Below are 15,588 nucleotides of genomic sequence, written 5' to 3'. Positions count from 1 at the left end.
TCTATTATTTACACATGGACTAATTACCTTGCAAATGGTCCTTTATATATTTTTAATCCCTAGCCACTTAACTGCTTCTAAGCAAGCTTTAATCTGACAGAGTTTTAAAGTACAAAACTTTCAAATAACAATCAGGGAAGGAGATACATCAGGGTAAATGGAGAGAAGTGAAGAGGAAAACCACACTTCGTGCTAAATTTGGGAAAGTTTGAAATGCTAAATGAGAAAATGAGGGAATGACAGGACTTTAGAGCAATGTGCTTACAATAATGAAACTGAAGGGCAGGAGAAATGAAAAATAGGAAGGGAGGGAAAGGAAATACGAGAAGGTCAGAGGTGGTAAAGAGAGAGAAGAAATTATGAAATGGAGAAAGAGACGGGGTAAGAAAAACAGAAGAGTCCAAAAAAAGAAGAAGGATAAAAAGAATAAAAGTGAAACGAAGGGAAAAGAAAAAAGACCCCAATTTGAAAGGAAAATTGAGAGGCTGGAAGAGAAGAGCAAGGAAGGAAGGAAGGAAGGAAGGAAGGAAGAAAGAAAGAAAGAAAAAAGGGAAGGAAAAATTGGAAGGCGATTACAGAGGATGGGAAAAAAGGAAGGGAAGCAGGGGGAAGAAGCTTTGTTGGGGTGCTGGTTCTACCTTAATATCTACTCTTCCTCAGCACAAGCTGCTACTCACTCCCACTTTTTAGCTCACACAGTCTAGGGAAGAGAGAGTGTATTCTTAGGATGCAACCCCTTGCTAACTGCAGTCCCGCTGAAGATGAGGTCTGGAAATACTGTCATCCCCTTGGCCACTGGAAGAGTATAAAATTTTAAAATGAGGTAATGGAGAAAGCCAGGCCTTACAGAGAAGGACAAAAGCTGTACAGCCTGAAACCATTTCCCCAGAACTTGTCCATATCTACCTCTATTTTCTTTAGTGACCTTGCACCCCCTTCTATTTCTTCACATCTTCTCCAGTGTGTTTCAGATCTGGAAATGATTGTAATTCCAATCACACTCTCTCATATTCCTTATACAACAGAAATATTACTAGCATTGCCCCAAGAGGCTACTGGCTCACTAAGAATGAATCAAACTCCAGCTACCCTCACCTAATATCTTGTCTCTTTAGGGGCATTTTTTGGTTTACAATTAGATGACTAGAAAAGACAAACTTGAGTTAGGGTTTGAGTCTGCCAGTCTGTCTGTCTGAATCTGAAGAACTTTTTTAACATACAGATTAAAAAACTGCTGTGATTTTTAGATTATGTATACCACTCCCCACTCAACTGGTATTTACTATAAAAGTATACTGACCACACTGATTGTATCTACCATATTGCAAGCATTTTGACCCTATATGTGTATGTGTGTATGCGCATGGGGGGTGTGTGATCCACATTTATAGCAGAAGCTGCGGAAGGAGAAAAGGGATAGGCACAGAGCCATTACAAAAAGACTAGAATCAGAAGAAGTCCAGAGTAGCACAGGAAGCAAATGGGATCCTCCTATTAAGCTCTGCTTGATGCAGAAAGAGGCAGACACAGGCTCTACTGGGGCATCTCTCAGGATTAGTGCTTAAGGTACTACTACACAAAGAGGACATCTGAGTTCAAGTGGACTAGGGACTAAGGAATCGTATTAGAGGCGGAGATATCTGTCATATGAGTTTTTACATCATGAAATAAGTAGATCATTTCTGTTCCATATAAGATCTTACGTCCCAGGGTTTCCTGAAGCTCTCGTCTTTTCCTTTGCTGCTAAAGCTGAAATCCCTATCTGTGCTTATTAGCTTGGTAGGACTAGAACGTCTCATTCCCATGGCCTCGCTAGGAGGAAGTAAGGGAGAAAGATGGGGTAATTCCTACATATGTGGGGCTAGATTGTAGGGAGATGTGTAAGAGATCACCAAAAACTTTCCATGGGCTTAAAAAAACATCAAACCAAGCACTAGTTAGCTAATTGTCTACTGTACCTAATGTTTGGCTGTACAACAACCTGGTCCTAGACAATCTCACTAAGGATTTGTCCTTGGACTGAATGCATGAAATATCTTCAAAAAAACACAAATCAACAAATGCTCAGCATATACATAATTAAGCTGTTTATATTTATGTGGTCAAATCCTGAAAACATGGAATTGTGTCAAGACATTAAACTGTTCATTTTCACTAAAGAGGAATAAGCCACTCACACAGTTAAATGCTACAGGTGAAACTATAATCAGATTTTTCTAAGTTAAAAATCATTCTCTTAGAAATAATATAAACTCTTCAAAAACAGTTTTCAATTATTATTTTTAAGTTAAGAAAATGTTGCCTCAGGAGGTTATAAAAATCACTACTTATATTAAATTTAAACTGGAAATAGCCAACAAAAACTGTAGCTAAAATGGCTTAAAATACTAATAACTCACTTTCTCCATTCTTTCACTTGTCCCAACTAGTTAACCACATTTATATATTTTCTTGGCCAAAGTCAACTAAGAATGTGTAAGAAGTTGTCATTTCTAAAAGGATCCTCTCAATAATAACATTAGAAGGGAGAAGTGAAAAACATACACGTGATAGATTTTCTGTGGTAAAAATATTGAGAAGAGCAGAGAATTCAGACAATAATTTTGGTTCAAAGATTTTTGGCAGCAGGGAAGGAAAATGTACTGTCTTATTGCTGACTGAACAGTCAGATTCACTTGTAGAGAATAAAACTTTTCCTTCAACTAAACTCAAACTGGAACTTCTTATATGATATAAAGAATGAGTGACATGGTAAAGAGTATCTCTAACCATGGTTTTACAAAAGTTTCAGACAGAGAAATATCATTCAACTGGTATTTCTGGGGAAGGATTCTATAAAGAGCATAACATTAATTATAACTAAAATATTGAGTGATAAAATACTTAGCATTAAAACACAATTTACATCTTAATATCTTATTGTACTTAAAAAATTTTTATTTATTTATTTAATTTTGGCTGCATTGGGTCTTTGTTGCGGTGACCGGGGACTACTCTTCGTTGTGGTGTGCGGGCTTCTCACTGCGGTGGCTTCTCTTGTTGTGGAGCACGGGCTTAGTTGGGCCCGTGGCTCTAAGCGCACGGGCTTCAGCAGCTGTGGCGCGCGGGCTCTAGTGTGCAGGCTCAGTAGTTGTGGCTCCTGGGCTGTAGAGCACAGGCTCAGTAGTTGTGGCGCACGGGCTTAGTTGCTCTGCGGAATGTGGGATCTTCCCGGACCAGGGCTCAAACCCGTGGCCCCTGCATTGGCAGGTGGATTCTTAACCACTGCTCTACCAGGGAAGTCCCTATTGTACTTTTAATAAGGCACTGCAGTCACTAATTACTAACACTTGCTTTTATATTTTCCCATATCCTACTGATTAATTTTTAATTGTATCATCATAATTTTATTGCATGTATTCTGCAAATTGCCTCAAATATTTAATGAAATGAAACAGTATACATAAATAAAAATTGCAAAAAAAATTATAACTTTGCTTTTCATAGGAACATAGGGATTTAACTATGTGGTTGCCTTACCCATGCCCTCACTGAGGAGGCTAATACAATTTTCTTTAGTTGACTCATAAACCTTACAAAAATAAAAAGCTCCATTGACATGATGACTGGGTTCAGTAGAGCGTACAACTTTATCTATGCTTCCTATAGATATTATTTTTAGAATGGTGTTGTGATTAACATGGCAAATGTGGACATCAGGTTGAAATATTATATAGTCAGTGAAACAGATTGATAATAAACAACCTAATGGAACATTTAATTTCAAAAAAGATCTTACCTTTTGTTGTGTTGTGGGACCTAGTGATTTAGGTGGAAAAGTACAAGGTATTCTTCCATGATGGATATGATATGGTAATAAGAGACTGGGGTCTAACGGGACCCAGGGGACTGAGAGACTGGAAGGTACACCAGGAAGGCTGTAATGTGTTTTATGCAAATTGTACGCTGTCCTAGTAACTTTTCCATCAGAGGTCTTGTAGATCAGGAGTGAAGAATCTTCTGCTGCGTGAGACAACAAGTAGGAACCCTCCTGCAAGCTAAATCCACACAAGGAAACTCAACTCATTGGTTCACTGTGTCAAATTCAATAGCACTTTCTTAATCATAATATATTAATAAAATTGAAAACAATTAGGGGAATGGGATACCACCTCTAAAAACACCTTTATGACCAAATAAGATTTAAGAATCTTTTAAACTATTTTCATGCCTTTTCAGCAACTCATTTTAGTTCTTATTCCAAGTTTAGGATATATAATTATTTTCTTTTCACTGTTACATCAGTTAATTTGTAAAATTTCAAAAATTTAATGGGAAAAAGACAGTCTGCCTAATTCTCTAATCCATGGACAACACATACGGAAAAGTACATATACATATACATATGAGTACATGAGTACATACACGTACCATTCCTATACACAACATTTAAATTAATTAAACAAACACTGCACCTACTTTCTGTCTACTAATAGGTGAACAGAGATAGAAAAGTGAATGTGACAAATTCACTACACTGAGAAGTTTAAAATAAAGTGGCAGAAACAGTCAATGGAACAATCACAATACGAGGGACCATGAGAATAATAGCAACCAAAGCAGTTAATAGGTACTGAATGTTTATCATGAGCTAACGACGACTATACTGTTTATAACCATTTCATCATTAAATTCTCCAAAACAAACCTTTAAGGAATAATATTAATTACTAACCTCATATTTGAGATAAACAAAAATCAGACATGCTAAGTAATTTGCCCAAAGTTCTGAGTGCAGGACCTGGATATAAACCCAGGCAGTCGAACACCAAAAGCCATACCCTTAATTATGATCCTCTATTGTCACAATAATAAGTTCTGTCAAATCTACATTTTCCCTTTCCCTTTAGAAAGCTTTAAGGAATTCAGTGTAACAACATAAAGAGCTAAAAGGATACGATTAATATACTGTGGTTTTTTTGGGGATTTTACATTCTAGCTCAAAGGTACAATGGAAGATATCAGTTCTTTCCCACAATCTATCATTAAAAATAAGGATTATTCATACTTACAAGGATCTTCCTACAAACCTGATAAGTTTTTCATTAATTCATTACTGTTTTTAAACAGAAAAGTAATAGGTATTGACAAAAGTGGTTCAGAGAACTATTCTTATTCTCAGAGCATTTTTTCCCCATTTTCTATTCCCATATAAAGAAATGAATAATAATTGATTTGACAGTGGGAATAAGTAACATTTCAAACGCTGAGCTTTTATCAGTGAAACTTTATATCTTAACCTCCTTCACTAAAAATGAAGAATGCTTTGGTTTACAGAGAGAATTCATGGAGAATGAGACAGTTCAAGAAAGAATATCTTAAAAGTGCTGCATGGGGGCAGCAATGTACATGGATGGATACAAATATCAGTAGGCACAATAACGGCCTCCCCCAAAAACATACATCCCAAACCCTAGAACCTGTGAATATGCTACATTACACAGCAAAGGGGAATTAAGATGGAATTAAAGTGAAATTAAGGTTCCTAATCAGCTGATTTTAAAATGTAAGATTTTCCTCGATTATTTTAGTGGGCTCACTGTAACCATGAGTCCTTAAAATGCAGAAGAGGGAGGCAGAAGAGACTCAGAAGGAGATATGGCTTTGAAAGAGGTGAGAGTGATGTGATATGAGGAGGATTCAACTCCCCTTTCAAAGTCTGAAAAGGGAGGAAAGGAAGAGCGCCACAAGCCAAAGAATGCAGGTAGCCTCTAGAATACACAAAAGTCAAGGAAACAGACCATACCCAGAGCCTACAGAAAAGAAGGCAGAAAAATGACACCTTGATTTCAGCCTGAGAAGACCTGTTAGCCTCCTGACTCACAGAACTGCAAGATAATAAATTCCTGTTGTCAACACTAGTTTTGTGGCAATTTGTCACAGCTGCAGTTGAAAGCTAATACATAAGCTAAGATATTGATATTCAAGTTTCAAAACGCACTTGGTAAATTTTGTGTTTAAGCATTGTACTTCACATGAAGAATGGAATATATAAAGCAAAAATCTTGCCACAGAATCACAGAATCTCATAACTGAGGAGTACTTAGGAAATCACTGAAATCAACACCATCATTTTATAAATAAGGAAACTGACATCTATCTAGTTGCATAAAAAGTAGGAGAGTTAGAACTTTGAGGTTTTTGACCTTTTGTTCAAATTCTTGAATTGTTTTTTAGTTTATCTTTTGGTAAGGGCGTAAGACAAGGCATGCAAAGGTTCGTATAATGAAACGGTTTGATAAATGATCACGTGGAGAATCTATATTCTAAGATTTGCTATGGACCGAGTGACTAGCCTCTATGTTGCTTCCTTACCTTGAAAATGTAAACAATATAGCTATGGAAGGCTGACTAATATTCCCCCAGGATGTTTACATCCTCTCTCCAGAACTTGTGAATGTTACCCATCAATGGCTTTGCAAATGCAATTAAGGATGCAACGTGACAACAAAAGCAAAAATTTGAGTGATGTACTTTGAAGATGGAGTAAGGGGCTACAAGTTAAGATATATAGGTATTTCTCCAAAGAAGACATACAGATGCCCAACATCACTAATCATCAGGGAAATTCAAATCAAAACCACAATGAGATACTATCTCACGCCTGTCAGAATGGCTATCATCAAAAAGACAAGTGTTGGCAAGGATGTGGAGAAAAAGGAACTGTTGTACACTGTTGTTGGAACTATAAATTGGTGCAGCCACTATGGGAAACAGTATGGAGGTTCCTCAAAAAATTAAACATAGAACTACCGTATGATCCAGCAATTCCACTCCTGGGTATCTACCACAAGAATACAAAAAAATTAATTCAAAAAGATATATGCATACCAATGTTCACTGCAGTATTATTTACAATAGCCAAGATATGGAAGCAAATTAAGTGTTCATTGATAAACGGATAAAGAAGATGTGATATGTATACAATGGAATATTACTCAGTCATAAAAAATGAAATCTTGCATTTGCAACAACATGGATGGATCTAGACAGTATTATGCCACATGAAATAAGTCAGAGAAAGACAAATACCACATGACTTACTTATATGTGGAATCCGAAAAACAAAAGAAACAAACAAAACAAAATGAAGACAGACTTACAGATACAGAAACAAAAGGGTGGTTGCCGGTTGCGGGTGGTGTGTGTAGGGAGAAATAGGCGAACGGGATTTAAGAGGTACAAACCTCCAGTTATAAAGCTAATAAGCCACAGAGATGTAATACACAGCATAAAGAATATGATCAATATTATTGTAATAACTTTGTATGGGGACAGATGGTTATTAGACTTATTGTGATTTCACAATGTTTGCAAATGTCCTATCACTTGCAAGTTTATGTAGTAAACTTGAAACTAACATAATGCTGTACACCAACTATATTTCAATTAAAAAAGAAAAGAAATACAGGTAGCCACTAGAAGCTGAAAATCAAGGTGAGGAAACAACTGTCTCCTCAGAGCCACCACAAGGAGCCAGCCCTGTTGACAAAAGTTTAGTCCACTGAAAATGATTTCAGATTTTAGACCTCCAGAACTATAATAGAATAAATTTGTGTTATTTAAAGCCACTAAGTTTGTGGTAATTTGTTATAGTGGCAATAGGAAACCATTACAATAGCCTTACAGAAAAATGTAATTGCAAGCTCATTAAAGCCAGAGACTATTATATTACCTTCTTATTTATATTTTCACAATTTCAAATTTGACACAGTAGAATAAATTCTGTATTTCTAGGTTATTTTCTATCTATTCCTAACAACATATATTCAAAGTTTCTATGAATTTTCACCCAAGAAAATTAGACGTATCAACGCAAAATGCCTCCAAAGTACTTACCTACTTAATTTTCTTAGAATGTGTTGAAGGATGTTAAATAAACTTGATATCCTATTAAACAGAAGAAATCTATATAAAATTAAGCGACAAGAAAACTTACTCTTAACAATTTTAGCTCCTCAGGAAGAGAAATATCCTCAATAACAGAAAAAAACAACAGATGAAATAATGTAAAACACAGAACACCAAAATTTATTTCTAATTTGATTCACTTATAATATTTAATTAATTTTTTGCCATTTTCTGATTTCTCTTCAAAATCATCAAGTATTTGGCTTGTGTGAGTCAGAGCAGTTGTAAAGAGATCATTATTTTATACTGAAACTATAAACTTTTTAAGAAGTTTATAAGTTTAAAATTTTTTTAAAGATTAAAAGTTTAAAAAGCCTTTAGTAGAACTAATCTGCAGAAGAGTTTGCCTTTTAGAGATGGTGGTGGTAACCAGAGAAATTGAGAGGTACTTTAAATGAATAAAGGGAAATGAAATATATTGATTTAGTATCTCTTCTAGACTTAAATTCATTCCCTTTATTATTTATTTGAAAATGGTTTTCATTGGAAGAGGCAGAGCAGGCAGTGAGTAATGTATGGAAAAGCTTTTCTATTCACATATGTAAATAAAAAGTTACTCCTCAAAAGAAGCAATCCTTATAATAGAAGTAGCTGTTTTTAAGTATAAGCAGAGAGTTCAAGTTTGAATCTGGAGGCTTCAAAAACTATGACAAGCCCCAAAGCTGGAACTATGGAAGTAATAAAAGTCAGGACAATTTCCCATCCTTCAAAGTGAATCAAACGTATTAACTACCAAGGTTGTCACCCTAGTTCAGCTGTATGCTCTGGGGAAAGTCACTCCAAGTTCCAGTTTCCTCATATATAAAATGGAGATAAAACTACCACCAGTCCTTCCCAGAAAGTTGTGAGATGCAAATTAAATTCATTTCAATCCGATGTACAGTAATAGTTGGTAAAAGAACAAACTTTTAGAAGTTAGGGTGTCCAAATGAGTGCATACATCCCTGAGAGCTAAGAGTCTTACGCTCCCATACACTACCAAGATGGAGGACTCGTCTGTTGTTCTAGTCTCCTTTGTCTTAAGTAGAAATACTAGTGTCACTAGTACATTTAATTTGGAAATGGAAATGATTAATGTGAAATGGATCACAAACTGGGTCAGGGGGAAGCCTCAATGTAAAAAAGGACTAAAAGTCTTGAAAATAAATAATTTAAACTTAACCAATATTTACAGATAAAGGAAAATTAGTGATCATATTAAGTTTTTAAATTCCCACCACAAAGTAAAGCTTCTTACTTGAGTGCTGAAAGTCTTTCTTTTAAGTCTTCTGAGGTGATTTCTTCTAGCAGGAAAAGCTTTGAAGTAAATGTATCAATATGTCCTAAAATAAAAGGTCAAACTTTAAAAGAACAATTGCAGTATTTAAAAAACAAAAAAGCCAAGTTATCCAGTCTCTTTAAAGATGTTTTTACAAAATTGTAATAATTGTAATGTAACTTTATATTCTAAAAAGAGGAGAAACAGACATTTTATTTAGTTTATTAACTAAAGATATATTTTAAAATGACATTAGGGACTTTCCTGGTGGCACAGCAGTTAAGAATCCGCCTGCCAACGCAGGGGGACGCGGGTTCGATCCCTGGTCCAGGAAGATCTCACATGCAGCGGAGCAACTAAGCCCGTGTGCCACAACTACTGAGCCTGTGCTCTAGAGCCTGAGCTACAACTACTGAGCCTGCGAACCACAACTACTGAAGCCCGCGTGCCTAGAGCCCGTGCTCCACAACAAAGAGAAGCCACCACAATGAGAAGCCCGTGCACCACAACGGAGGAGTACCCCCCACTCGCTGCAACTAGAGAAAGCCCGCGCACAGCAACGAAGACCCAAAGCAGCCAAAAATAAATAAATAAATTTATAGAAAAAATAAAATAAAATGACATTATAAGTCAGATTATAAAATAAATATGTATTAATTCTAAAATATCTGCTGAACACAGAAAAGTTTACACATGTCCATAACAAAAAAAAATCATCTCTAAGCCCACAATTTAAGAATAACAACTGTTAAAATAGTGGTGTTTCTAATTTTTATTAAAGTTGCATTTTTATGGAAATTAAATTTTTAGAGAAATATGTACCTATTATTAAAGCAAGCAGATAAAGTCAAATTTATAGTTTGGGCAGGCTCTACAAATTTCTAAGACAGACTGGGTTAAGGTAAAAATTAGATTACAAAAATGTGGCTTACTCATTCACAACAGCCAAGACATGTATAACCTAAGTGTCCATCAATGGATGAATGGATAAAGATGTGATACACACACACACACACACACACACATACGATGAAATATTATTCATCCATAAGAAAAAAGGAAATCTTGCTATTTGCAACAACATAGTGGACCTTGAGGACACTATGCTAAGTAAAGTAAGTCAGAAAGAGAGAGAGAAATACTGCATGATATCACTTCCACGAGGAATCTGGAAAAAAAAAAGTCAAACTCATAGGAACAAGTAGGAGAGTGGTTCACAGGGGTTGGGGGCTAAAGGGTACAAATTTTCAGCTATAAGATGAATAAAGTCTGAGGATCTAATGTATAACACGGTGACCACAGTTTATAGTACTGTACTATATAACTGAAATTTGGTAAGAGAGTAGAACTTAAATGTTTTCATCAAAAAACAAAAAAGAAAAAATATAAATATGTGAGGTGATGGATGTGTTAATTTAACTAGATGGGAGGAATCCTTTTACAGCGTATACATATATCAAATCATCATGATGTATACTTTAAATATCTTAAAATTTTATTAGTTAACTATATCTCAATAAACCTTAAAAAAATCTGGCTTATTTTTTAATTAAAGCACACCATAAGATTTCCTATGGTTTAAAAAAAAAATCAAAAGTCTGCTCAAAGACTTACTTTCTTACAAACGTGACCTAATTCTAAAATTCCAAAAAACAAAACAGAAAATCCTCAAGATTACACTTCCATTTTAAAAAGTAATGCGTACGTTCTACAACAAAGCAGGTTGAGACACAACACTGAGGTCCTGAAATGTTCCAAGGAAGTGATGTAAAAGATAGCTCTTAGTTAAATGTTATATAACCATGTCAATACAAAAATCATGTTATTACAGCAGTTAAATACATCAATAGTGTAAGAGTATAATACTCAACAATGCTGAATATAATACCATTTTAATTTTAATTTTTTTCAGCTTCCAATATTTGGTTATCAAAATACATGACCTGGAAAGCTGACATCAATCATTGTGCAACAAAAAATGCACATAATTTAATATCGCATTTTCTTATCTAGTCCCCTTTCATTTGCTTTGTGCTCATAAAAAGAATTAGAAACATTTTTACCAGATACCTTTCTTCTACAACAACAAATCTATTTTTCCCACGCCTACTTATCGTTTCCTGTGCCAAGTTTCAGTTTCACCTCTGCATTTCTAACACTCATTATAGTGACATTTCTAATAAAAAGGACACATTTCAATGGTTTAATAACTGTAGAAAGGGAATATCACGTACAATAAAACATTTTTAGACATTTACTAAATGTGCCTTCGAGGAAAATCACTAACAGTTCTTACCTTTTCAAAGCAATCTCAATGAAAAGTATGTATTATATAGTATATGTCAAATACAGTTAGGTCAAAAATATACAGAGAATACCATCATACTAAGCGCTATGAGGGCCCACCTCCTCAAGGAGTCTACAATTCTCTCAACATTGGAGCGTTTTAACCTGTGGGCCTTAAATGAGTTAACATGTGTGTTTGAGATATTTATCTCCTCAGTCCTTGGGGCAGCTGAGCAAGGCGTGGGATGGCAAGAGCTTCCTGGACATTACCCCTCAGTCACAGCAATCTCTTTTGTATATCACAGTGCGCTATCCAAATATTTTTTATGTGTGTCAAGTTTGGGAAGGTTATATAATACAAATCAAGGCTTTATATACATGCAGGCATTCATACATATTTATGTGCACACATACATATACATAGGCAATTCCTACTCTGCATGCAGTATGGGATGAGAAAAATAACCATACATAAGCCAAAACTACGGAAGCAATTTTAAAAATCAATGGGATAAATTACAACTGTTCCATTACCTTTAAGATTTTTTTGGTCAAAACTTTATAAATTCCCCATCAGTTATAAATGTATAGAGAAATGAAAAAATAGTAAAAAGTAATCTTTATTTAGTATACTGTAAATTAAAAACATTGAGATTTAGTGTTATTTCACTATAAAAAACTCATTAAGAGCAGTCTGACAATGTCAATATTATGAAATAGTATGAGTGTGTTTCATGTTTGGTAATTGCAATCATTGTTGCTTTTGTTGTGGTCATCCATGTATAATGCTTGGTGTCAGTCTATTTATCTCTTGTAAAAATAAAATACAGTGTGTGTGTGTGTGAAAAGAAAAAAAAAAAAAAGAGCAGTCTGAATAGTGCTTGTCGCCTTCTCCTGGTACAACTTATGATAGAGAGCAAGCACCTTTTCTATGCTGTGGTGAATGGTCACACTCCTTGGATCAGCTTCCAACATGATAGCCTTTGCGCTTTTAATATCATGATATATCTCAAAGAGTTCTTTTAATGTAAAATATTATGCCAGTGTCACTTCTTCATCCTTTATGCCACAAGCACTTCCCTCATTTATGTAAGTTCACCTTCGCTAAATTCCTCTTTTGGCATATCTGGTCTCCTGAACTGCACCAGTGTCAACATTTCTACTGTCAGCTATTTCTCCTGTAACTCCATTTATGCTCAATTCAAATTTAACTTCCAGCAGTATCACCTTTTGTTCCTTTGTTGTGCTTTAATCTTTGTTGGCCAATTCCCTCTTCTGATTATCCACTTTTGTAAAACATCACACGAGTTTATCACTGGGAGACAAGGAGGGACCACAACTACACATTTTGCTTCCTGTGCATAAACTCAGTAACAGGTGCGCAGTGAACAATCACTGACAGACTTTGAAAGAAGTGACGTGATTGGTCACTGGTCATGATGTGCATTTGTTACTTATGTAGTGATTTGTGGACTGAAGAGTCAGCAGTAACGTCTGTACTTTATGCAGTTACTCACAGTTAAATACCTTCATAACTGAAATTTGTGTATATCAGAATTGCGCAAAGGAAGGACTGCCTGTATGTCAACTATACAAAATTGATATATATTAGAGAACTGGAAAGTAGACACAGAACTTGTGATAAGATGACTTTGGGAATTTTCTTTAAGGAATACATCTTAATGTTTTTATGGGGCAAGAGGATAAAAAGAATACTGCAATCTAAAGGAACAGGAGAACATGTTCATAGCAAAGCAGACAAACAAAAAACAAGTATGTTTATTCTACCTGAAAAAGAGACTATAGGACTCTAGTTCAAAATTGCTGAACTAGAGTCCTATAAGCCAATATGCTCTTCAGTTAAATAAATGAGATTCTTTGTCACTCACTTGTGTCTCGTAAGATATGCTGTATCTGAATCTCTCAACCATGCACGTAAACTCTACCCTTACTGTCCTCTCCAAAAGATCTAATGCACTGGTCCCCAACTTCGATTTCTGAGAAGAGATTGTCTTAAGTTTCTTTGAAATTTTGAGATCATAGGGCTGGGCAGGGAAAACTGACAACGAAATGCTTAAGTTAAATGGAAGAGTGGCTAGCAACGGTTGAGTGAGGGAAACACAGGCCACAACTGAGAAGGACTATGGTGCATGACTGCGTGGGAAAGAGAATACGAGCACGTGGAGATCTTCTGGTTAGGATTTTAAGGTCCCAGTTTCTAAGACACAATGAATCATTTGTCTTAAGTCACACTGATTAACATTGTTACACTCACAGTGCTTCATTTTTGTTACATCTGACCTCCCCCGCCCCCCCACCAATTTTTCCCTAGCCCTTTTTAGGTTTACAGCAAAGTTATAAACACTTAAAAGACTGTGACTAAATTCTGATCCTGCCACTGATGGAGTCTGTATCTATACGTAAGTTAATCATTCTGAGCTTTATTTTTCTCTTTTATTTAGAGCAGCAGTCAACACACATTAAAAACTATTAACTAACAGAAATCGAAACAGATGAAAATTTTTGAAAAGAATAAAATAATATGCAATATATAATTAACTATGCTTTGTTGTTTTGAAAAATCTTGGTTTAATTCTATGTGATAACAACTATTTGAAGGATGGCTGCAAAGTTCAATTCATTTTGCTACAGGTTTTAACAGCTGCCATAGCTAAAAAAAGATACCCACAATTATGCATAGATCCAAATGGAACAAGTGTCTCACTGCTTGGCTTACTGAAGCATGACACTGATTGTTTTTAAGGAGAGGACCACCTGTCAATCCACATACTTAATATGAGTAATGTTTAATTTTTAATTTTTCATACAAAAAATAAATAAGAGTTATAATATTTTCTTCCTGCATCCCAATGGTTTGTCTTACATACATCTAGGGACAGTAAAAAGAATAAAGTACATAAATTCTATGGCTTGTTTTCTACCATCTCCCTTCTCCTTGACTTTTACTGTTCCTTCAATCAATTATCCAAGCCAACTTCACTCATTCTAAAAATACTTATTGAGCACCTCTGTGTGTCAGATACTGTTCTAGGTGCTTGGGATATATCAATAAACAAAAGAGACAAAGACAGGCAATAAATACCATGACTAGTTAAATTACATAATTTGTTAGTGGCTACCAGAAAAAGGGATTGAGGATATATTTGGAGCCAACAAACCACAGGAAGAAAGAAACCCAGTGATGTAAGCCTGGCACTTAGGGCTGCTTCTCTCTTAGGAGTACCTGTTAATCTGGAAAAAGCAACTGAGAAGCTAAGAAATGAACCAGAGCTCTCAATAGTCTCTCAGGATTAGAGGAACAAAAACTGGAGTTCAGGGTCTATGATTTAGATAAACACAAGTTCTGAGTTGGGATCCTGGCTTGGTGATTCTCTAAAAGGACTCATAGCCTCAGCATACAGTTGTAGTCATGGATAAGATTTGTTGTAGCAAAAGGATACAAGCAAAAGGAGAATCACCAAAAGGAAAAGAAGTGTGGGTAAAGTTCAGAGGAAATGAGATGCAATTTTCAAAAGTCCTCTCTTGAGTTTCTATTTGGGATGATGATAAAGCTCTGGAAATGGACAGTGATGATGGCTGAACAACACTGTGAATGTATTTAATACCACTAAATCATATGCTAAAAAATGTACAGTAAATTGTACCATAAAATGGTTAAAATGGTACATTTTATGTTACATATATTTTACCACAATTAAAAAAAAAAAAGAGGCCTTTCCCATTTGAGTCACACAAGATTCACTTAATTCCTCCAGCAATATTTTCTTTTTATACCAGAGAAGCTTATTAGAGACCCAGCACTCAAGGTATTTACTGGGAGCTCATCATGTAGGCACCCTCTGACTAACACATACCAAAATTCCAGACTCTCAGAAGGAAAGCAGATGTTCAGAATAAGCCATATTGTTTATACAAACGGTGTAGACACAATGAACTCTCCTTATCAGCTAAAGGAAGTTTTATGTCAGTGTAGAAAACTGTTTACTGGCTAAGTTCCCAGACACCGGCCGAGGGCCCGACTTGCAAGTAAGATTTTCCAAAGACTGGCAATGTCAGACCATGAATGGCAACATC

The 15,588-nt window shown here is 35.5% G+C and overlaps 1 protein-coding gene across 3 annotated transcripts in view; it reads right to left on the bottom strand.

Moving 5' to 3' along the window:
* ICE2 (interactor of little elongation complex ELL subunit 2) overlaps nt 1-15,588 on the bottom strand; it is an 88,537-nt gene that overhangs the window by 23,104 nt on the left and 49,845 nt on the right. For 2 of the 3 annotated variants that reach the window (XM_036843176.1, XM_036843175.1), the window contains 3 exons: nt 9,187-9,271; nt 7,878-7,928; nt 3,779-4,037 (listed from right to left, as the gene is read on the bottom strand). In XM_036843176.1, coding sequence (XP_036699071.1) covers nt 3,779-4,037; nt 7,878-7,928; nt 9,187-9,271 — 395 coding nt within the window. Of the gene's footprint in view, nt 1-3,778; nt 4,038-7,877; nt 7,947-9,186; nt 9,272-15,588 lie in introns of all 3 variants that reach the window. The other variant, XM_036843174.1, reaches the window with a different exon arrangement.

The sequence above is a fragment of the Balaenoptera musculus genome, chromosome 2, assembly GCF_009873245.2.
Source record: "Balaenoptera musculus isolate JJ_BM4_2016_0621 chromosome 2, mBalMus1.pri.v3, whole genome shotgun sequence".
Classification (NCBI taxonomy): domain Eukaryota; kingdom Metazoa; phylum Chordata; class Mammalia; order Artiodactyla; family Balaenopteridae; genus Balaenoptera; species Balaenoptera musculus.
This window is presented reverse-complemented; position numbering and strand designations above follow the sequence as displayed.